The 22451-nt window shown below is 40.8% G+C and overlaps 1 protein-coding gene across 1 annotated transcript in view; it reads right to left on the reverse strand.

Moving 5' to 3' along the window:
* The window catches only part of C1H9orf24 (chromosome 1 C9orf24 homolog), a 58428-nt gene extending 41806 nt beyond the window's left edge, over nucleotides 1–16622 (reverse strand). The window contains exon 1 of the mRNA XM_044657248.1: nucleotides 16488–16622. Coding sequence (XP_044513183.1) covers nucleotides 16488–16622 — 135 coding nt within the window. The remainder of the gene's footprint in view (nucleotides 1–16487) is intronic.
* Between the last annotated feature and the right edge of the window lie 5829 nt (nucleotides 16623–22451).

The raw sequence follows: 22451 nt of genomic DNA on the forward strand, positions 1-22451 counted from the left end.
TGGCCTGCTAATGAAAGGAATGATGCTCTCCTAAACTGTACCTTTTTCCCAGAGCTGTACAAATGGGAGTACTCTCCATTTGTCTCTCAACTCGGTACCTTCCCCAATTTATCCTTTGCCTTTCCAAACCAGTGGTAAGATTATAAATTGGTCAGTCACGCTTTAAGTGGCTGTGGGATCTGACTGTGGGACATTTTCATTTTCCCCTTACAATCACAGATGCTAAAACTTATAACAAAATAAAATAATAAACAATAATAAAATAAAAAAAAAATGCAGTCCTTAGTACTGAATCAATTCTTCAACAGTGATTGTTACTCCTTGGAAGGGATCCTGAATCTCTAAGTTCACTAGTTTAGCTCCCAAAGTCTTGCACAATAATCAAGTGGGTTGAGGACAATGTGGGTTATCCTCATTTTGGAGTATACTTATATACTAACACTGGGAAGTAAAAATACTACTAAGTGACCCATAGGACTTCCAACAAGGGGTGGGGAAGGAAGGGAACAAAGTGCCTAATAAGTGCCAGACACTGTGCTAAGTGCTTTACAAATATTTAATTCTCATAATTAAATGGGGAAAATCAGTAGGCTACATAAGAAGTTGATTGAGAGAAACCATACATTTAACTTACTCAGAAATGTAATTATTAAATTCCTTAGTTTCACAACCAAGGAAGTAATTAATCAATTAGCATTTTGGGCAGCTAGGTGGCTCAGTGAAAAGATAGCCAGGCCTGGAGATGGGAGGTTCCAGGTTCAAATCTAGACTCAGATACTCCCTAGCTGTGTAGCCCTGGGCAAGTCCCTTAATTCCAGTGGCCTAGCCCTTGCCTTTCTTCTGCCTTGGAACTGATAAGTACCAATTCTAAGACAGAAGCTAAGGGTTTAAAAAAATCAATAAACATTTGTTAAATGCTTATTCTGTGTCAGGCATTGTGCTAGGTGTTGGGGCTATAAGCCAAAAATGAAATAGCCCCTATCCTCAAGGTCTAGTTAATCTCAAAGGATTTTCAATCTTGAAAATAGTGAGAAAGTAGGAGCAGCTAGGTGGCTTAGAGGATGGAGGGCCACACTTGGAGACAGGAGGTCCTGGGTTCACATATGACCTCCGACACTTCCCTGCTGTGTGACCCCGGGCAAGTCACTTAATTCCAACTGCCTAGCCCTTACCACCCTTCTGCCATAGAACCAATCCTTAGTATCCATTCTAAGACAGAAGGTAAGGGTTTAAAGGAAAAAAAAATAAGTTTGAAGAAATAAATTTACATAGCAAAAATACTAATTTGAATTTCATAAGATTATCTAATATAGAAAAGAAAGAAAGGAAACTGGAATGCTAGACCAAAAAGCAAGGGAGACCAATCTGTACTCCAAAATTACCTGTTCTCAAAAAACAAAATTACTCCATCATGAGAAGAGCTGTATAATGAGTATCTTCACCCTTCTGGTTGCCCTCCTCTGAAATTTTCCATTTTATCGATGGTCTTTCACAAATTGTAGCGCCTAGAACTGAACACAGCTGTCCAGATGTGGTCTGATGAGGGTAGGGTATTGGAGGGCTGTCACCTTATTCCTAGAAGCCCCGCCATTCTTAAGTCAGTCTAAAATTGATTTAACTATTTGTAGCCACTGTATATTAGAATGTTGATTCATCTGAGCTTGGCAGTCTGCTAAATCTCCACAATTTTTTTCAAAGTGCTTCATAGTCATGTATCCTCTCTCTCTCCTCCTATCTTGTACTTGTGAAGTCAATATGGAACCTAAGTTGGTTTATAATTTTCTCTATTAAATTTCCTCTTATTAGATGCAGTTTAATGTTTCTAGCCAGAAAATATCTATTTCTGTCTTATATCCAGTGATCTCTCAGCTGCATATTTGAAGAAGATGCTGGCTATTTCTTTATCTGGCTCACTGATAAATGTGTCAACTGAAAAAAGGGGTGAAAATAGTGCCATCCATAGATTTTTAGCACACTGCAGTGGAGACCTCAGGAGCAGCTAGTGTGGCACAGTGGATAGAGTACTGGAAATTAGTGGTCGGGAAGGCTCATCTCCCTGAGTTCAAATCTGACCTCAATTGTGTGACTCTGGTTCAAGTCACTTAACCCCATTTGCTTCAGTTTCCTCATCTATAAAATGAGCTAGAGAAGGAAATGGCACACTTACTCCAATATCTCTGCCAAGAAAACTTCACATGGGGTCCATGAAGAGTTTGTGGATTTCATGGTCACCAAAATGTGGATTTAAAAATTAATATTCAATAACTAAAGTATTATATTTTATAAAGTTTTTATTAATAATAAATAACATAAAAAAGCTAGAGTGAAAAGGTGCTAAACTAACTTCACCTGCACTCATGAAGAAAGCAAGAGGGAGGAGCTACAGAACTTATAAAACAATAATATGACCACGCAAACATGGAGGCGTAGGAGAGATAAAAGGGAATTTGGGGAAATACTGAGGGATTTGTGGGGGATGAAGTCCAAGGTCCAAAATCTCCATTTATACAGTTTGATATGACTGAAAAATAAATGAACAAAAATGGAAACCTCCATCCATATTGACTATTCTTTCAGACTTGCCATTTAGCCAGTTCCAAGTTCAACTAATTTTATTATTAACTGAGCCACATAAACTCCATTTTTCCTAATAAAAGTATATATGAGATACTTTATCAAGTACCTGGTTAAAAGCCAGGGTGTCACACAGCTAGGAAGTATTTGAGACCAGATTTGAACCTAAGACCTTCAGTCTCCATGCCTGGCTCTCTCTCCACTAAGATACCAAGCTTCCCCTTGAACTGAATCTTAGGAAGTGAAGCATTCTATGAGGGACAAGTAAATAAAGAGCATTCTAGACATAGGGGATATCTGGTACAAGAGCATGACTTGGGTAAATAAATGTTCTATGAGGAACAAAGAGGTCAATCTGGGTCAGTAGAGTGTGGAAAGACTGCAAATTTCTTCCCATTCCATTAAAAAATGATTGGGTATTATTTTTCTTTCTTCAATCAATAAACCAATAAACATTTATTAAGCACCTATTATGTACCAGGAATTGTGCTGAAGATACAAAGAACCAAATGAAACCATCCCTGCTCTTCAGGAGTAGTCTCGAAGTACTTCTCTCTCTATCTCCCCAATCACTTAAAATATCACTGACAGGGGCAATGTAATGGACACTTTCTAGCTGTGTGACCCTGGGAAAGTCATTTAACTCCCCTCCCCCCGCTGCCTAGCCCTTATGGCTCTTCTGCCTTGGAACCAATAATTAATATTGATTTTAAGAATGGAAGGTAAGGGTTTTTAAAAGTACATCACTGACAGAAGCTCAGCAATAACATCTGATAATTCATTCTTTCCTGAAAATATGATTCATTTTGGTCTTGTGATTTGAATTCTTCCAAGAGCAGTAAGATGCTCTCTTACTATCTCCTTACTTACTTCTGATATAATTTCTTTATTAACTGCTTTATTTATTAATTTATATGGGGGGGTTATGTGTGGAAGAATAAACAAAAAAGTTATTTTAAAAGATTGTGTCAATAAAAATAGAATTCTGGCTCTGCCTTTAGTGGGTGAAAGGGAAGCAATCAATTAATTATTAGCTAGTTAATAATTAATTAAGATTGGATTTGGGGGGCAGCTGGGGGACTCAGTGGATTGAGAGTCAGACCTCGAGACAGGAGGTCCTGCATTCAAATCTAGCCTCAGACGCTTCCTAGGTATGTGAACTTAAAGTCACTTAAACCCCCATTGCCTAGCCCGTACCTCTCTCTTCTGATTGGAACCAATATTCAGTACTGATTTTAAGATATCTTAGTCAATATCCCTTTGCAAAAACTTTTGTTGTTATTCAGTCATGTCCAACTCTTTGTGATCCCATTTGGGGTTTTCTTGGCAAAGATAAAGGAATGTTTTGCCATTTCCTTCTCCACTGTAAAAACTATTTAGTGGTAACTAGTTAAATTATATTAGGACAACAATTGATGGAGGATATTGGTGATATAAGAGAAATACTAACTATTTTTACCCAAGGGTTAACATTGAGAAGGAATGGGGGCTCGATCCAATAATATTGGAGGAGTTAGAGGAAGATGTCCCTGAGCCCTTAAGAATACCCCTAGAATCTTGAGGGAGAAATGTAGCCAGCTTTGCTCTGGGGGCACTGGACTCATCAGGGCAAATGAAAGTTTGAATAAAGATCCCAGAGCTTACAAAGTTGACAATCATATAAACTTAAAGTTTAATGTGGGCAGGAGGCGGGGAGGGGTATTTGTATATTATATTATTGGAAGAGAGGAATTGTTAAAAGCAGGCAGTAGAGGTACTACTTCATGCTGATCAAAAGAAGAAAATATAACCAGCTCCAAATGGAGGGAAAATTAAACATAGCTTCTGCCTGTGGAAATCCATTAGCATTTTCCTGTTCATTTTTGTTACACCAAAATAAAGTGGAAAGGAAGATTATACAGGTAGAATGGCTCAGCTGCTGGAAAGAACTATATTAGACTATTCTAAGGATCTTGAAGTTCTGCTGGTAATTTAAAAAGTCATGATGAAATGGGAAAGGACCTACTTGTACAAAAATATTTATAGCTGCTCTTTTTGTAGTGGCAAAGAATTGGAATTGAGGAGCTGTCCAACAATTGGGGAATGGCTGAACAAATTGTGGTATATGATGGTGATGGAAGGCTACTGTGTTATAAGGAATGATGAACAGGATGATTTCAGAAAGAGCTAGAAAGACCCACACAAACAGATGTAGAGTGAAGTAAGCAGAACCAGGAGAACATTATACACAGTAACCGGAATATTGTGGAATGACCAACTGTGATAGGCTTAGCTACTCTCAGCAATACAATGATCCAGGACAATTTTGAGGGACTATCCAACTCTAGAGGAAGAACTGTTGGAGTCAGAATGCAGATGAAGGCATATGATTTTTCAGTTGTTTATTTGGGTTTATGTTTTGGGGTTTTGGTTTTATAAGATTACTTATTTACAAAATGGCCAATATGGACATGTGTTTTGCATGATAATACATGTATAACCCAGTTCAAATCTCCTGCCAGCCCCAGGAGAGGAAAGGGAAGGGAGGGAGATAAGTTCAGTCATATAATTTAGGGAAACTTGTGTGAAAATGTATTATGTATAAATGGTAAAAAAAAAAAAAGAAAAAGAAAGCCATGATGTATATTTCTTCATATTTCTTCCCTCCTCCTCTCTGTACTCCCTTCTGTCCCCTTTTCTTGACTTGCCCCCTCCATGTGACCATTCTTTCCTTCCATTTTCTTTCCTCTCTCTTCTCTCTCCCTCTTATTTTTTTCTGCCACTCATATCCCTCTCCTCCCTCTCTTTTCTTTCTCCTCCCTCTTTTTCTATACCCCTTCTACCTCAGCCTCTCTCCCACTATATTCCCCTATCTTTCCATCTCCATTTCTCTTGCTATCCATGGGCTAGAACTAACAGTTTTCTACCAGTTGGGGGAGACCTTGGCTTTGACTGCCTGAATGGAAAACTTGCTAAAAGAAGCTTATAGGATTTATGGAAAATCCTAGATAAGATGCAATGGGGTACGATAAGCTTGCACTAGGGTTTCCTGGGACCACAGGCCACAGATGGAACACTTAATGATACCAAAGACCTCTGAAGAGCCCTCTGGGGAGAATCCAGATTGACTTCAAAATGTGAATGGTGATTGCAGAGCAAGTGGCCACTTTATCTCTAGGAATCTGAGTGGGTTACTACTCTCCATGGTGAGTCCACTCCTTTGCTCTATTTAGAAGTATAATAATATGGATGAGAGAATGACAGATAATTCTCTTCTGCAAATATCCTTGGCATGCATTTGTTCTTCTGCTGAAAGTAAAGTGGTTTCACCTTCTGGCATTCACAAATTTAAGGCTGATAGCCTTAAGCCAATAGGTACTACATCCTTGAACAAGGACTTGCAAACTCTCTCATCTTATTGTCTTAATTCTGATGGTGCACGTCCTTCCACCTGGCTGATTAAGGGATTCTCCCATCATACTTTGCTTCTACTTTATCTCATTCCCATTCAGTGTAGTCCTTCCCCTCTCAATTCCCAATCCAGCTCTTTTTGGCTTTTCTTACTATGCCTTCTGGATTGCCAGTCTTCCAAATTTATAAACTTAGCTCTTTCACTCTTTCTCAGACCACATATCTAATCAGGTGCTAAATCATGTTGGTTCTCCTAATTCCACAACAACTCTCCATTTATAGTCTTCTCCATGACTCAATTCTCTTCTCACTCCCGTCTACCTAATACATTTTTTTTTTTGCTAAAGTGATTATCTACATATTCAAATTTGAAACTGCAACTCCCCTACTCAACCAACTCCAGTTGAACTCTATTGCCTCTAAGATAAAACACAAGTTTGATCTTTTAAAGAGCTTCAAAATCTAGTCTTTACCTATCTTTTTAGCCTTATTGGAAGATCCTTTCCTTTTCCCATTCTGGATTTCAGTCAAATTGGTCTTCTCTTTTTTCCCAATACATGATATTCCATCTTCTTTCCTCCCCTCCCCTATATCTCAAAATCCCTTGCCATCATTTCCTAGTCTCCCTTTTACTCTAGACTGTGGTGAAGAAAGGGGTGGATCTTCTAAACAAGGCCAATTCTTCTCTCTTTATCCTGTCCCCTCCCATTTCTTCCTGCCAATTGCCTCAGGAAACATCCAATGACTTATCTCTTTAATCTTCAATCTTGTTGACTGGATCTTTCCACTATATCTACAAACCTGCCCCCCCCCCCCATCCCATCATGGCCTCAAGCTATTGTCTTATATCTTTCCTCTTTTTTACAGCCAAACTCCTAGAAAAAGCTGTTTATACTTCTTTCATTCACTTTCTAATCCCTTTCCAATCTAGCTTTTGATGGTACTCCTGCCAAGCTGGTCTAATTTGCTATATCCTCTGTACAAATCTATCCAGCTCCTCTCTCCTGCCTTTGTAGATGCTGTGGGTTTTCCAAGCCTTATCACTTGTCTGAAATTGCTCTTTCTAAAGATGAATTTATCCTATAATTGCCAAATCCAGTGGCCTTTTCTCAATCCTCCTATTTCTTGACTTGTTCTGCATTATCGAACACTGTTGACTACCTTTTCTTGAATACTCTTTTATGAATTTTCATGATATTTTCTCTTGGTTCTCTTCCTACCTGTCTGTCACGCCTCTCTTTCCTTTGCTGGAATAAGACATATGGGTTAGGTCCCTAAGTCTGCTATTGACCTTCTCTTCTTTCTCTGTATACTTTCCTGGTGTGGTCTTCAAGCAGCAACCATGGGTTCACCCTAGGCATCTCAGTGCAGATGACTTCCATATCTCTATATCCAGCCTTAGACTCCCTCCTGATCTAAAATCCCACATCACCAGGTTCCTATTGATTTCCGCCCTCCACCCCCCTTGGATCACCAATAAGCATCTGAAACTTGGCAGGCTCCAAGTAAAACATTATATCTTTCCCTCTCAAATCTGCCTGTCTTCTGAATTTACCTATCTCTGTCAGGATCCCCACCATCCATCTTTCCAGGATGCTCAAGTTCACAACCTCAAGCCATCCTCAATACTTTACCATCTCTTATTCTCTCATCCCCATATCCAATCGGCTGTCACGTTTTGTAGATTCTTCTTCCACACCATCTCTCAAACCCCCTGCTCTCTGTTCCTATAGCCACCACCCAAATGGAAGGTCCTTTTTGTCTTTCACCTGGACTATAGTAATAACTTCCCAACTGATCACCCTTATCATAATGCTCTTCCCTTTTCTAATTCTTCTTCCATGTAGCTGCCAAAATGATATTCTTAAAGTCCAAATTTGATTATGGCTACTCTCAAGAAGCCCCAGTTCCTCCTGCCTACCTCTAAAAAAACTTATCGACTTCTCTTTCTGGCATTTTACGTCTTTCACCATATGACTTCTGCCTGTTCCTAGACTTTTTGTACATTATGGCTCTTTGCGCCCTCTTAAATTCAGCCAAACTGGTCTAATTTGCTATCCTCTATACAAATCGATTCAGCTCCTATCTCCTGCCTTTGTAGATGCTGTAGTTTTTCCAAGCCTCAAGTGGATAGATACCCTTCTCACCTCCACCTTAAAATACACTCAGCTCTTATGAAAGCTAACTGAGGTCTGTCTTCTTCATCTGTCCTCATCTTACTCATGCCCTTTGAAGTGACTGTGTTTATCTTGTATAGATTTTTTATTCCTTTACAGTGTATGTGTATGAAGCTGCTTCTGCCTCCCATTTATCTCCTTCCCCCTCTAGAGGTCAGAGATTATTTTCATTTTTGTTTTTGTATTCCCAGCTCTTAGGATATAGATGCTTAATAAAGGCTTGTTGTGCTACTGAATTAGATTTTTAATGTGGGATACCGCTACTCCCAGGGAATTCAGAAATTGCTAGAAGCAATAGGTGGTCAGTAGTTTGGAATTTTAATATGAAATATATCCAGAGTGTATAGAGTACTGGGAACCAGGAAGAGTTGAGTTTAAATTCCACCCAACTAGAGTTGGGCAAGTCATTAACTATTTTTACTTTAATAAAAATCTATAAAACGGGGTAAATGGGGTACAATGGACAAAATGGTGGACCTAGAGTCAGGAAGACCTGAGTTCAAATCCAGTCTCAGATACTTATTAGTAGTGTGACCCTGAACAAGTCACTTAACCCTGTCTGCCTCAGTTTCCTCATCTGTAAAATAAGCTGGAAAAGGAAATGGCAAACCATTCTCGTATCTTTGCCAAAAACATACCAAATGGGGTTGACATGACTAAATGACCAAACAACACAATGGGATAATAATATCATCTACCCTGCAAAGTTGTTGTAATGCTTAAGAGATAACATATAATATGTGCGCTGTAGATTTTAACATGCTATATATAAAGACTAGATATTTTTTATTATTTTAATTAATCTAGTAATGCACTTTAATCTATAACGGGAATGTGTTTTCCATTGGGTCATGAGAAACTGAAAAGGAAGTAAAGATTTTAATGGGTAATGGAGACAGAAACTAATTTCAATACATTTATGAAGTATTATATGGTAATGATCTTTACATTTTATTTCTAGATTATTTGAGCCAACATAGAACCTGGTTGGATTCTATGTTGTAAAATCTATTTCTCAGAACATATCTAGGAAGGAAGCTTCTTTCTGAACATGTGTGAGAGGTCTGGCCAACAGTGGGGGTTTCAAAGGAGAGGCAGGATAAAGCTTAGAAAAAAATCTGGTAATTTATGTAAAGATTGATCTGAGTGGAGCCCTAGACCATGCCTATGGGAGGAAGATGGGAAATGATGCTCATCCATCTGCCTTTTCTCCTCCATTCACTGTGTCTAAATATGGAGTAGGTGTATTACTATAGAGGAAAATTACCTGTCCCAGAAACAAGTCTATAAACAAAAGCTTAATAATTAAAACATTGGATGCTAATGGAATTAATTCACCAATAAAAAGGGAATAAATTATGGCATGGATTGGAAAGCAAAACACAATTCTCTGCTTTTAGAAGTAGATCTGAAGCTAGAAAGCCATATAGCTTCAGTGAAAGGCTGGAATAAAATTTATTATGTTTCAGTGACCCCCCAAAAAAAGGCACCTCAGGAATTGTAGACATTATTTCAAATAAATGAAAGAATCAAGACCACAAGATCCAACATATATGTGCCAAATAACATAGTAACCAAACCTCGAAGGAAATGCTAACTAAAATGGAAAAATATACATACGGTGGGAATAATTTAATAATTTAATGTTCCTAGTACTTGACAAGTCAAGTAGAAAGATAAAGAAAAAAAGGCACTATATATTTAAACATAATGTTGGAAAAGTTTGGTTATATCTATGGAGCCTTCTAAATGGAAATCTTAGAAAATACATGTATTCTCAGGCATTGAGTATCTTAAAACAATTACCATGTGCTTATCCATAAATAAATCATTGATACATTTAGGAAGGCAGATATCTTAAACATATCCCTTATAGATTATAATGTGATAGAAATTGTGAAAAGATGCAATCCTAAATTAAGATTAAATAATGACAACCTAAATAATAAGTAGATCAAAGACCAAACCACCAAGTAATTTTTAATAATATGAAAGAGCATGATAATGAGTCAACACACTAAAATATGAGTTATATTTACAGTAGTCCTTAGAGGAAATTTTATATATATGAACACATTAAGGAGAAAAAGAGGATTAATAACTTGAGAATTCAATTTAAAAACCTGTAAGACCAACAATTAATAACTCCTATACAAATATAAAGTAGAGATTGTTAACATTAAAGATGATTAAATAGAATAAAATATTTTTTAAATTAGATACCCAAATAGCTAATAAAAAATACTACTAGAGCTGATAAAACATTAGGTAATTTTTTTTTTGAGGGAGAGAAAAACCAAATGAACAGAATAAAAAGTGAAAAGGTTTATTTTTCCCCAAAAACAACTAAAGAGGATCCAAATGACTATCAGAAACTATTATACCAAATTATATGACAACAAAACTGAAAACCTAAACAAAAGTAATATCTATAAAAATGAAATGCCAAAATTAATACAACTAGAAATAAATAACCTAAAAAAGTTAATCCTAGAAAGAAAAAAAAGCTCAGAAAAGCAAGTGACAAATGAACTCCCATTTTAGGAAAAAAAGAAAACCCTCAGCTTTAAGTTCAGACAAATTAAAAGTAAATTTTATAATATTTAAAATTATGCTACATAAACTATTTCCAAAAACAGAGAAAGAAAGCACTTTATAATATTTCTATGAGACAAATATAGTCTAGATGATTCCCAAATCAGGTGGTAAAACAAGAATTATAGACTGATATCACTGATAAATATTGACGTAAAAATATTAACTAAAATTCTGTTTAAAAGCAACTAAAAACATTCTGACCAAGTTGGAGCTGTTCCAGGAACACAAATATAGTTCAACATTAGAAACAAATAATATGATTATATTAATACAAAAATGAGAGGTAGCATGGCCTGGAAGATAGACATCATTGGCCTTAAGAGTTAGGAAGACCTGGGTTCAAAGCCTACATCTTCACATACTAGCTCTGTGAATAAAGGGTTGGCTCTTCCAAGGCCTGAGGTAATTATGTAAGATTAGAAATTACATAGGAATTACTGATTTGAATTGGCAGAGGAAATTTCCATTCTGGGAGCTCCTTATCCCCCAAACCAAACAACCATTAAAATTTTTTTTTAATTACATTTACATCTGGTGAGCTCAACAGCTCCCATGGATTCAACTATAATCTCTATGAAAATGGCTCACAGATTTATATATCCAGTCCTAGTCTCTTTCCTGAGCTTTAATCCCAAAGACCGAGGCAGGGTGAATATGTTAATATGAGTTTACATAATGGAATATTTGAAGAATTCAAAGTAATACAGGAAGACTTAAATGAATAAAGTAAAACCGAAAGAACTATACACAATTACGACAACTATGGAAATGAAAACACCTTTAAATGGAAAGAAAATTCAGATAACAATTATTGGAACAATGTTGATATCAATTTGTCCATTTTTTAATACCATCATACAATTTTTATACCTTTTTTCCATTTTCTAAAAAATGGAAAACTTCTAAAGACAGCTTGCCAAAAGTTATAATTTTTAAATAAGAAACTGAGAGTCCAAAGAAATAAATTTGTTCAAGGCAATATGGCTAGAGTGGTGAAATCAGAACTAGAACCTAGGTTTTCTGCCTTCTACTACCATTAAAATGATGGTTTCCCCTTTGTTTTTTACTCCCTCATCTGGTACATGTGGGTAGTGCTTCTGATAGGAACTTGGGGATCAACTTGACTAAGAATTAACTTTCATCCCAGGCCACAGACCCAATGACAGTTCAATTAATGCAGAATTCTCTCCCAATGGCCTATTCACAACATTAGCTTTCCATTTTGGCAACTCTCTTATTGATGGTACCCAAAGATACTACACACCTGCCCTGTTAAGGTAGTAGCAATTTTCCTGACTCAAGGGCAGAAACTCACAATGTGGGGAAGGAAGGATGCATATCACCAAATGCTCAGGAGAGAGAGCTCCTGAGGGAACTAAATCTTGCAGTAAAGAACTTTCTAATAAAACATCCAGAGCTTTAAGTTCTGAAAGAGCCCATTCAGTGTTGGGTGGGTGTTTCAAGGGAGTCATTAGCTTTCTGCATCATGGTCCAGATAGATGAAGCCACTGCCCCATATCGGTAGCCCTCAATTGTAACATGGCACGTTTAGGGTCAATATAGCAAGTGGACTGCTCCTAGCCTTGATTAGAGATGGGTACAGAGGCAAGACAATACTGTGCTTTGCTATTCCTACCTTTCTTCTGCCTTAGGGGGAAATAGGGTTAGATCAAAATTAGTAAATAACATTTGAACATTTACTAGATATTACATGACTGCACTAAAGTATTAGCAACTCTTTATGTTTTGTTCTATATAGACTGGAGTCAAAGAATAACAGTAGTGCTAGAAACAACCCTGCTCAGGACGCCTTGGCATTACTCCCCTCTCTGCCACCACTAACTGGTTGTGACCTTGTTCAAATAATTTAACCACTACAAGTCCTCAATTTCCTCATCTATAAAATGAAGCTATCGTTATCATTAAGCTTTAACATTCTAAGATTAATTAGAAAGCTGCTAAAATTAGTAATTTATTATTGTAATAAATAGAGGCATAGAATTATCAAATTTTAGAGCTGACCTTTATTTTTTATTTTTTTTTAACCCTTACCTTCTGCCTTAGAATCAATACTGTGTATTGGTTCCAAAGCAGAAGAGTGGTAAGGGTAGGCAATGGGGGTCAAGTGACTTGCCCAGGCTCACACAGCTGGGAAGTGTCTGAGGCCAGATTTGAACGTAGGACCTCCCATCTCTAAGCCTGCCTCTCCATCCACTGAGCTACCCAGCTGCCCCCTAGAGCTGACCTTTAGAAGGACACTTTAGTAGGTATTTAATAACCAAAAAATATTTAGTATCCCCTCTATACCAGTCCTTTTATGTAATTGGGTGGCTTTAACTAAAATGCATAGTTTTTCTTTACATTGAGAAAAAAATGTCACTGACTCTCTTGCTAGACACTGGTCCTAGTTCTGCCCTTTGGAACCAAGCAAAACAAGTCTACTCCCTTATTCAGTGGACAACCCTTCCAATAACAAGGTAGTCCATTATTTCCTCCTAAAACTTGGCTTTTGTCCTACTTATTCCCTTTACTGGGAGATAAGCACATAGGCTCAATAGAAAAAAGTATAACTGACTAGGGTTATATAGTTCTTACAATAGTTATCCAATTTATCTAAAGATATTTATAGCTTTATCTCTATCCATCCATCCATTCATTCATTCATCCACGCATCCATCCATCTATCTGTCCATCTGTCTGTCGATCTTTATCTCCAGGTATAACCTGGCTTCTATTTGTGCATCTGTAAAATAAAGGTGTTGAACTAGATGATTTTAACATTCCCTTGAAGTTCTAAATAATCTGCAGGCCACCCATGGCCTCTCTTCAGGGCCTCCAGAATTTAGTTCCAAATTATCTCCCATTGTTCTCTATGAATCCCCTGCTCCAGCCAGGTCCATCTTGGCTCAACACCTTGCTTCTTTATGCTTTCACCTTTATTCCCACCTTTACACTATCCAAAATGACCCCCCTTCTCCCCTTCCCTCTGCCTAACCCCATCTTTTCCACCCTTCAGTACTTTGCAAGTCCTGAGTAGTCTAGACCTGGTCCTCAGCGATGTTTCTGAGCTTCTGCAGTCATCACTCACTATTCCCTGCTCCTGGATCTAAACTTATGTTGCCTGTCATTGTTATTTATAATTTTGTCTCTTCAGCTAATTGTAAGCTCCATGAAGTCAGTACTGGACATCTTAAGGCTTTTGTGTCCACCTCATTCTCTGGTAAAATGGGTCCTCAATAAGTACAATCAAAGGATCACAGAATTCAGAGCTGGCAGGACCTACAATTCTATTATTCTCAGATTCTCTAGTTGGTCCCAATTGTTGGATCATGAACCCTTGGCTTCCTTCAGAGTTGTTGCAAAGGGTCTTTGAATCCTTGCGCAAATCTAAGAATAAGCAGTTATACCTTCTATAGACTCATATGTAATGTGTATTCTTATTTTCAGATGCAGGTAGTTGCTTTGTGACTAATATGTATTCATTTTTAAATGCTACTGAATTCATACTAGATTTTTCTTTATTAGATACTTTCTCATTCAGAGATACTAAAATTCCAATTCCTATTAGATGTGAACATGTGAATTTTTTGTGCTTGTATTCAAAAGTTCTTGTACTTGAAAAAGTTGAAAACCTCTGATCTTGTCTAAGCCTCTTGTTTTTAATGTTGTTGAGAGGCTTTTTAAATACCCAAATCACTTTTCAATAGTGCTCTTTCCCCCACCCCATCTTCCTTCATAACAAAACAATTAAGCAAAGCCAACTGATATTTGTGTCTAATATCCACAGTCAAGGTTTCTTTCTCTACCCATCTTTCAAATGAGGAAAGTAACTCTTTCCACAAACTCTCATTTTAGAGAAAGAAATTGAAAACCAAAGGAGGGAAGAGAATTGCCCAAAGTGGCAAAGCTGGGAAGTGTCAGAGCTAGGATTCAGAACCATGCTTCTAAGTCTCTAGGGCTTTTTCCCTATCTCTACACTGGCACTTTCTAATCATTAACTTTCTTTACCTTTCACACCAGGGACTTCCTGAGAGGAGGTCTGGTTTATTTCTAATCCTGTTACACATCTCTTTCAGAGAGATGGAAATCCCCCTACATAGATGTGTCCCTTGACCTTCGAACCTCTAATCAGACCAATATCTCCTTTCTTGGTCCCTTCTATTTGCTCTCTCCATACCCTGAATTTCTTCACCAAGGTTCAAAAACTCCCAGACAAGTTCACTTAATCCTCCTCTTCAAGCATGTCATTTTATGCTTCATGCATGACCTCTCTTCTCAGGGATAGAGCAAAATGGAATAAGAGAGACTGAGGCTAAGTACTGGGAAGAATTTAACAGCAGGGAATGAGGAATTGCTACATTGGGTCCTAGTGGGGAGAGAAAGCACTTAGAAAAACAAGGGGAGGATCTTGACCTGTTTTATTTGAGTGATGGGCAGTCCTGACCCACTAATAGTTGGGGGTGTGTGACAAATTGACCCCTAAGAGAGCATTAGGAAAGAATTATTTAACTTGACAAGCTAGTTGTTTGCCTAGAGTATGGACCTGGTCCAGGGTAAACATGGGTCCTATGGACAGACTGACAAACAGAGCAGAACTCTGTCATTTCACTGTAGCATTATCATTCAACTCTTGATAATTCACTTTGTGGATTGTCCATGATCAAGGTTGAATCCCAGGCTAGTATTCCTTTGCTCCTATGCTTAGAATGGGCAATAGCCATCTCTGCCAGACAAAATGAGGAAAGTAATTCTGTTGTAGAACAAAGACAGACAAAAATGGGTCTCTGATGAGTCTCATTTCCCCTTCATTGATATGGATGACAGTTAACTATCTCAGAAGTCATGGTGGCAATTTGATGGCAACGAAGTCTTTGGAATGTGACAGCATGTTGAGAAAACGTTATACTCCTGATCTCAGGGAGTCCAGATTGCAGCTTCCCAGCCTAGGAGTCATTACCCAGAAGTAGCGGGTAGGGGAAGTAGGTTTAATAAAGAGGAGAAGATACCTGGACTCTACTTAGCTATTTCCCGCTATTCTGTGTGACACTGAGAAAGTCATTTTATTTTTTTTTGAGAAAGTCATTTTACTTCTCAGTTTCATTCTCCCAATCAAGTAGATATAATTCCTGTCCAGATTAATCTATACCATCAAATCAAATCAGGGATGCCAAATTATTTGAAAGTATAACAAGGCACGATATGAAGATAAAAGAAAGGTTCTTGAGGTTGGAAAAGTGCTACTCCTTGATCTACTTCTTTGAGACATCATCTACTCCCTCTGGGATGGACAAGTTGACACCTCATGGATACCTTGTGTCTTAGTGACTTCTTCCTATCCCCAACCACCCTGCTGACTCCAGGAGATTCCAGGAGCTGTTCCATTCCCTACATACAAAGTCTTTCACAAATACGCATACTTCTACCCAGAGACACACAAACATATATCCAAGGTCACACACATAATATCCAAAATAGAACCAGAAAATCTTGGACTTGGCAGAGACTTCAGAGAATTTTAAGTCCAATCTTCTAGTCCCAGAGACTTACACAATGTCACACAAATGGCAAACATTTCATCTCATGCACAGTCACCAATACATATATACACAAACACCACGGAGGCTGTGTTGTCAAATACATTCCTCTGCCATTACACTCTTTCCCAAATGGCTCTGATGAGATCTCATCATCTCTCCTTCCCTTCCCCATTCCACATCCTCCCCAACCATTTTCTATTCCTCTACTCACCGGGCTTACAAACTTGTTCTCTTCCCAAGCCCATAGTGGTGGGTCTTTATAGTCTTGCTTGATGGAAGAAGGGGCTCTATAGGAGTCCGTGTAGGTACTTATGGGAGTTTTGGTCTTATGAGCAAAGAGGAACATGGTGGAATCCGGCCACCACCTTAGTGGGTAGTGCCTTCCAGAAGCTCTGGCTGATCATCTGGAAGTAGCCTGTGCCTGAAGATTCTGCACAACTTGTCTATAGGTGTTGCTGGACTGCTGTGATATCCATCTCCAGTCTAGACTCCCACCCCTGACGCTTTCCCATCCCCACCCCCCACCCTGCACCCACTAATCCCAGAGCTGCCTATTGTGACATCACATGAGACTGGCTCCCTCCCTCACCATTAGGATTAGGAGATGGGTCCCAGGAGGTCATAGGATCACAGATATGGATTTAGAGCTGGAATGGATCTTAGGAACCATGGAATTCATTTTTTTACATGGGGAAACTGAGGCTAAGAGGATAAGTGTCACCCAGGGTCACTGAGCTAGTAAGTATCTAAGATAGGATTTTTGTCTCTAAGGTCCAGTGCCCCATCAGCTATGCAATACTACCATTAGGTCAATACCTTCCTCCCACTCCATCCCCCTGCCCTGTGCCTCCACCCCAACCGGTCATTCTTTCTCCCTCTTTTTCCCTCATCAGTCTCAAAGAAGACAAGTCTTGGCATATTAACTAATATTAACTTGCTTTCTACCCCTCTCCCTGTTTTCCAGATGAGATTGAAAGGTGAGAAATGACTTGTCCAAAGAAACAGACAGTTAAGGACAACTGAGATGAGGACTCTTTAAGTGGACCTCCAAGATGCACAGAGGTATGTTTGTTCCTCAGCCTGTGAAGGATAAAACCTAAAGCCAGGCTCTTAGGGAATCCCAGAAAGCTGCTTGAGCTTGAGGAAGCTTCCCTTTGTAGGCACCATTGGGATGGTAGATAGAGGGTCCTTGCAGGCCTTCTCGCCTGCTGGTTGAGGTACTTTTCTACCTTCTCATACGTACCAATTCGATTCTCCCTTATTGAGGCCAGGAAGGAAGTAGAGGAGGAACAAAGCCGGCGGGCATATTTCTCCCAGCCCAAGAGAACTGAGAGGAGCATCCCTCCCAGTGACTAGATCTCCTTCTTCCCAGGCTTCACTTTGTAGATACTCTCTACATATTTTGTACAAGGCAGCCTGTTATAGTGGACGGAGGGGCCAGTCTTGGAATAAGGACAACATAGGTTAAATCCTTTTCAGCTCTAAAGGCTATGTCCTGCCTTTGCTGGTGAGACCCTGTCTCAGGACCCTTTTAAGATCATATAAATTAGGGGGAAACTAGGTGGCTCAATGGATTGAGAGCCAGGTTTAGAGAAGGGAGGTCTTGGGTTCGAATGTGGTCTCAGACACTTTCTAGCTATGTGACTTTGGGCAAGTCAACCCCTATTGCCTAGCCCTTACTATCTTTCTGTCTTGGAAACAATATATAATATTGATTCTAAGACAGACAGGTTTGGAAAAAAAGACTATATAAGTTTTGGGGCAGCTAGGTAGCATAATGGATAAAGTTCTGGGCTAGGAATCAGGAGGATCTGGGTTCAATTTGACCTCAGAAACTTCCTGGCTGTATGACCCTGGGTAAGTCATTTAATCCCAATTGCCTAATCCTTGCCACTCTTTTGCCTTAGAATCAATACTATGAAAGAAGGGAAGAGTTTACGAAAAAAAAAAACCAAACCATATAAATTGCAGAATAATTACAGCTTAATAGGTAGTGTTCTCACTGAGAGTTATACAGAGGTTGTCTTCGCCCCTTCCTTTCTTCTCACTAAGTCTGTATTGTTGCTGGTTAAATGCATGTTGACTTGAAATCCCTGGCTCTTTAGAGAGGGAGGTAACTGGTGCCACAGTAGATAGAATACAGACTTGGAGTTAGGAAAACAAGTTCCAATCGAGCCTCAAACACTTGCTCTCTGGGTGTCTCTAGGCAAGTTGTTTAACCTAACTCAGTTTCCTCATCTATAAGATGGGGATAATAATAGCACCTATCTATTGTAGGTATTGGGGATGAGATATCTGTGAAGTTTGGCATGGTGCCTGCCTCACAGGATACACAATTGTTTCCTTCTTTCCTTACTTACCTATATTTCCACTCAACCTCAACGTGGGGTTAGGTTGAGGTGATGGATGTTGCTGGCCAGCCAAGGAGATTCAAGGTTCCCTGCATGACCAGGTCTTGCCCTGAGTCAGTCTGAGGGGGACGAATCTAGAAACCAGGAACTCTGCCTCCCAACCGTGCTTCTCCAGGCCCCCCTTTCCCACAATGAAGCAAGGAGCCATGGGGCAGGCTTGTTCATATTATGCTTTTTAATATCATTAATTGTGTTACACGACACACAACAAGGAACGATGATAAATACTGCGATGGAAATGTTAAAAAAATATTATACATGTCTCATGTCTCCAAAAAACACACCTTCTTTCAAATAAATTAATGCAGAGAAACTGACGCTTCAAAGGAAGAGAACCCACAGTCAGGAGGACTGGGTTGAGGGCCAGGGGCAGGGCTTGGGGACCAGCGAGGTTAAGGCAAGTACCTACATGGATGGGATCCGAGGGCTGAAGGAGGAGGGGAGGAGGGAGGGAAGAGGAGGGGGAAAGGGATGAGGAGGGAGGAGGAAGGGATTGAGGAGGAAGAGGAGGGGGAAGGAAGAGGAGGAGGAGAGCTGGGAGGAAGGGGGCTGTGGTTACAGGAGGGGATGATATCATATCATGGGGGAAGGAACGTTACACAGAAAGCTTGATTCTCCCAAACCCCATGAAGTGGTCTGGAGGGCTCTTGCTTGCCTCCCTTCCTCCCTCCCTCCCTTCTCCCTCTCTCTTCCAGCCCAGGGGCCAGACAGAGGGGAGAACCCCTTGGCTCCCAGCAGTGAGGAAAGGTACCACCACAACCTCCACCAAGAACTTTCTCTCATTTCCTTGATTCCTGCTTTTTCCTACAGTGGCCCAGGGAGGGCAAGTATGAGCCTGAAGCTCAAGTCAGACCCACATGAGAATGGGGTCATGCTGATTTCCAGGCTAAGGGCCTAAGCCACACTGACTTTGGTGATGGGCCAGTCTCTAGTCAGAAGTGAAGTTATAGGGTCCATCTGAGATGGAAGATGCAAGAAGACTGGGAGGCTCATGGGGCTTGGCTGCAGATAAAGGGATGAGGGGAAGAGGGGAAATGTTGGTAGTTGAACAGAATGGCACAGGAATAAAGGGTTGGGAAGGGAAGACCACAATTTCTAGGGGTCAGAAGACTTCTTGCACATGAATGCAGGACAGGAATAAACCAGTCACAGCCTTGGATGGGAGCTCTCATGGCCATTCTATTCCTGCCCCAGTGCTTGGCAGGCCTGCTTATGGTTGGGTTCCTCAATTCCCATGGGCGCCATTCCTCCAGACAACCCTTAAGAATGCTGCCATTGCCTTGCACTAGATGGGGGGTGGTCACTGGAGGGGGACAGGAGTTACATCTTATACGTGGCTGCCCACTTGCCCTGGGGGTGGTGGAGGGGATGCTCCTGAGGAGCCAGCAAACAATATCGGGTAGGGGAGTAACCTCTCCACCCTGAGCCACACCTGGCCTCTCTGGGGACATTAAATGGGGCTTGGACATTGAGTATGGTTGGAATTATTCATATATACATATACACATATATGTATACATATAATATACAAATATAAAACTATGTAAAAGCGGGGGGGGGTGGTGGTGGTGTGTGACGGTTCACAAATGAGTGAATCTAACTATATATGGTGCCATAAGAAGGACTGGGGGGGTCCACCTTCCCCCTTTACCCCTCAAGAAGGGGAGATCCTCTTCTCTTGGGTAATGAGGCTTGAGAAATCTTGGCCTAGGCTATAATCAACAGTATCCCAATCACCAATTCCACACAAGAGGTGGGGAGGCTGGGCACACAAAAATAGGCTAGAAGGGTAGGCAAGAGGGAATGGCCTTACTGGGTTACAGCCTGGGGAGGGTCCTGAAGACTTTCACTTCTTTGAAAATCAACTTTTCCAGAGTTGGCCTGGCTTGGTCTGGTCCACTTCAATCCTGCTCCTTCCACCTTCTAGGTCTCTTCCACCTGCCAGCCCTAAAGGCAGGGATCCTTTGGACTTCCTTCCTCCAAATTGAGTTAGTTTTTATCAAAATGCACAGCTCCAAAGAGCCAGGCAAGTTCGGGTAAGGAAATGATTCCTCTTTGTACTTGCCCTTTGAGATCACTGACCATTCTGACCTAAGAGCATCCCTTGGCAGCTGGGAACATGTTCTCCCCTTCCCTACTAAGAGGAAGCAAACTCAGGATGCAGATTCCTCAGGAAGAGGGTTTTTTGCCTTCTCTTTGCTTTTTATGGTGCTATTAGGTCCCTGCTCCCACTTGGACTCTTCTAACCCAGTGACACTAGCTAGCAGTAGCACAGATGTGCATGTACATACCTTCCACACACCCATGGGCAGAAACAGCTACACACAGAGAGATACTACTGCTTTGCCCAAGACATATACTGACAGCCATACACAATGCATGTGTACATACGTCATCATGCGGAGACACACTTCCCTGAAGATGCCTATCCATGAAGCCTCCTCTGGGCCTCCTGAAGAGCAGGGTGTGGACAAGGGGGGTGACTTCCCAAGCAGTAAGTCCAGCACAGTCATGAGTGGCGGTGGGAAGGAAGGTGGCTGTGTGGGGAGGGAAAAGCAGGTTTGGAGGCAGTCCCAAAGGACATTCTGGCCTCCTGAGAGCGAGGAGGGCAGGAGGCCTTCTGGGGCTCAGCTCTATCTAACCGCAGAGTAGAGGAGGAGGCTGACACAGCCAATGCTCTTTCCTGTTCTTCTGCTCCTGGTTCTCCACAAAGGCAGACAGAGAGATGAGGAGGAGTGGGGTGAGGCCCGGCCAGAGGTAGTTCCCTTCAATTTGCCATCACCCCTAAAAACCCACAAGGGCATCAACAAAATTAGGAGGACAGAAGCTCATCCTCATTTCTACCTTGGGCTGATATTGTGCACATTGCTCCTCCTTCTTCCCTAAACAAGAGGGCAGGGGGAACCACGATAGAAGGTGATGGAGAGAGGGAGAGGCAGAGAGACAGGTGATGGCAAGAGATGTTGGAAGGGCTCCCCCTCTACCTCACATCCCCTGGAAAATGATGGGAAATGAAGCCAAGAAACTGTGCCTAAGATGGACAGAACAAGAGGGGAAGGGAGATGGAGATGGAGACTAAATGTTAAAAAAATCTAAAAATCAGTGTGTAGGTCAGGAGGCAGGAGTAGGACAGGCCAGGGCCAGGACAGAGAACAAGTTCCCATAGTTCACTTCATGAGGCTGAGCCAGGGCAAGTCAGGCTAGGTTAGGCTGAAGAGCCCTGGAGCTGGCCTTCTTGAACCATTCCAGGAGACTTTGGGGTGTCCTTCAGCTGCCAAGTGTTATATTTCTGTAGCAGATCATCATGGGGCAATCTCCAAGGACCTCTGGGGGAAGAGTTTGAGCCTGAGTACCCTGAGAAATCAGTCTGGGTCACGGCTTGGCCTAAGGACAATCATCTGGGAGAATTCTCTTTTGAAACACAGACTGACTTACCCATGGCCTGTTGAGGCCAGAGCCCCAGGCCCCTTTCCTTGTTGGCCCCCTTTTAGTCCTCAAGCACCCCTGGTGTTTCTCCTTCTCCTTCCCCTCCCGCTCTCCCTAAGACTTTTTGGCTGGGCTGTCTGCTAGAGACAGTCTCAGCCAGGAAGCCAATTGGAGGTGGTGGTGGTTTGGGGGAGAAGGGGAAGCTGGCTGAGTCCCCTAAACAAATCAATGAACAAAGAGCCCCTACCACCCTCCCCCCACCCACTCCCCAGTGAAATCTCATTTTGGTTTCTCCCGGCTTCATGAACACAGAGGTACACGTCCTACCATAGGAGGAA

This window comes from Gracilinanus agilis, chromosome 1 (assembly GCF_016433145.1).
Source record: "Gracilinanus agilis isolate LMUSP501 chromosome 1, AgileGrace, whole genome shotgun sequence".
In the NCBI taxonomy this organism is placed as follows: Eukaryota; Metazoa; Chordata; class Mammalia; order Didelphimorphia; family Didelphidae; genus Gracilinanus; species Gracilinanus agilis.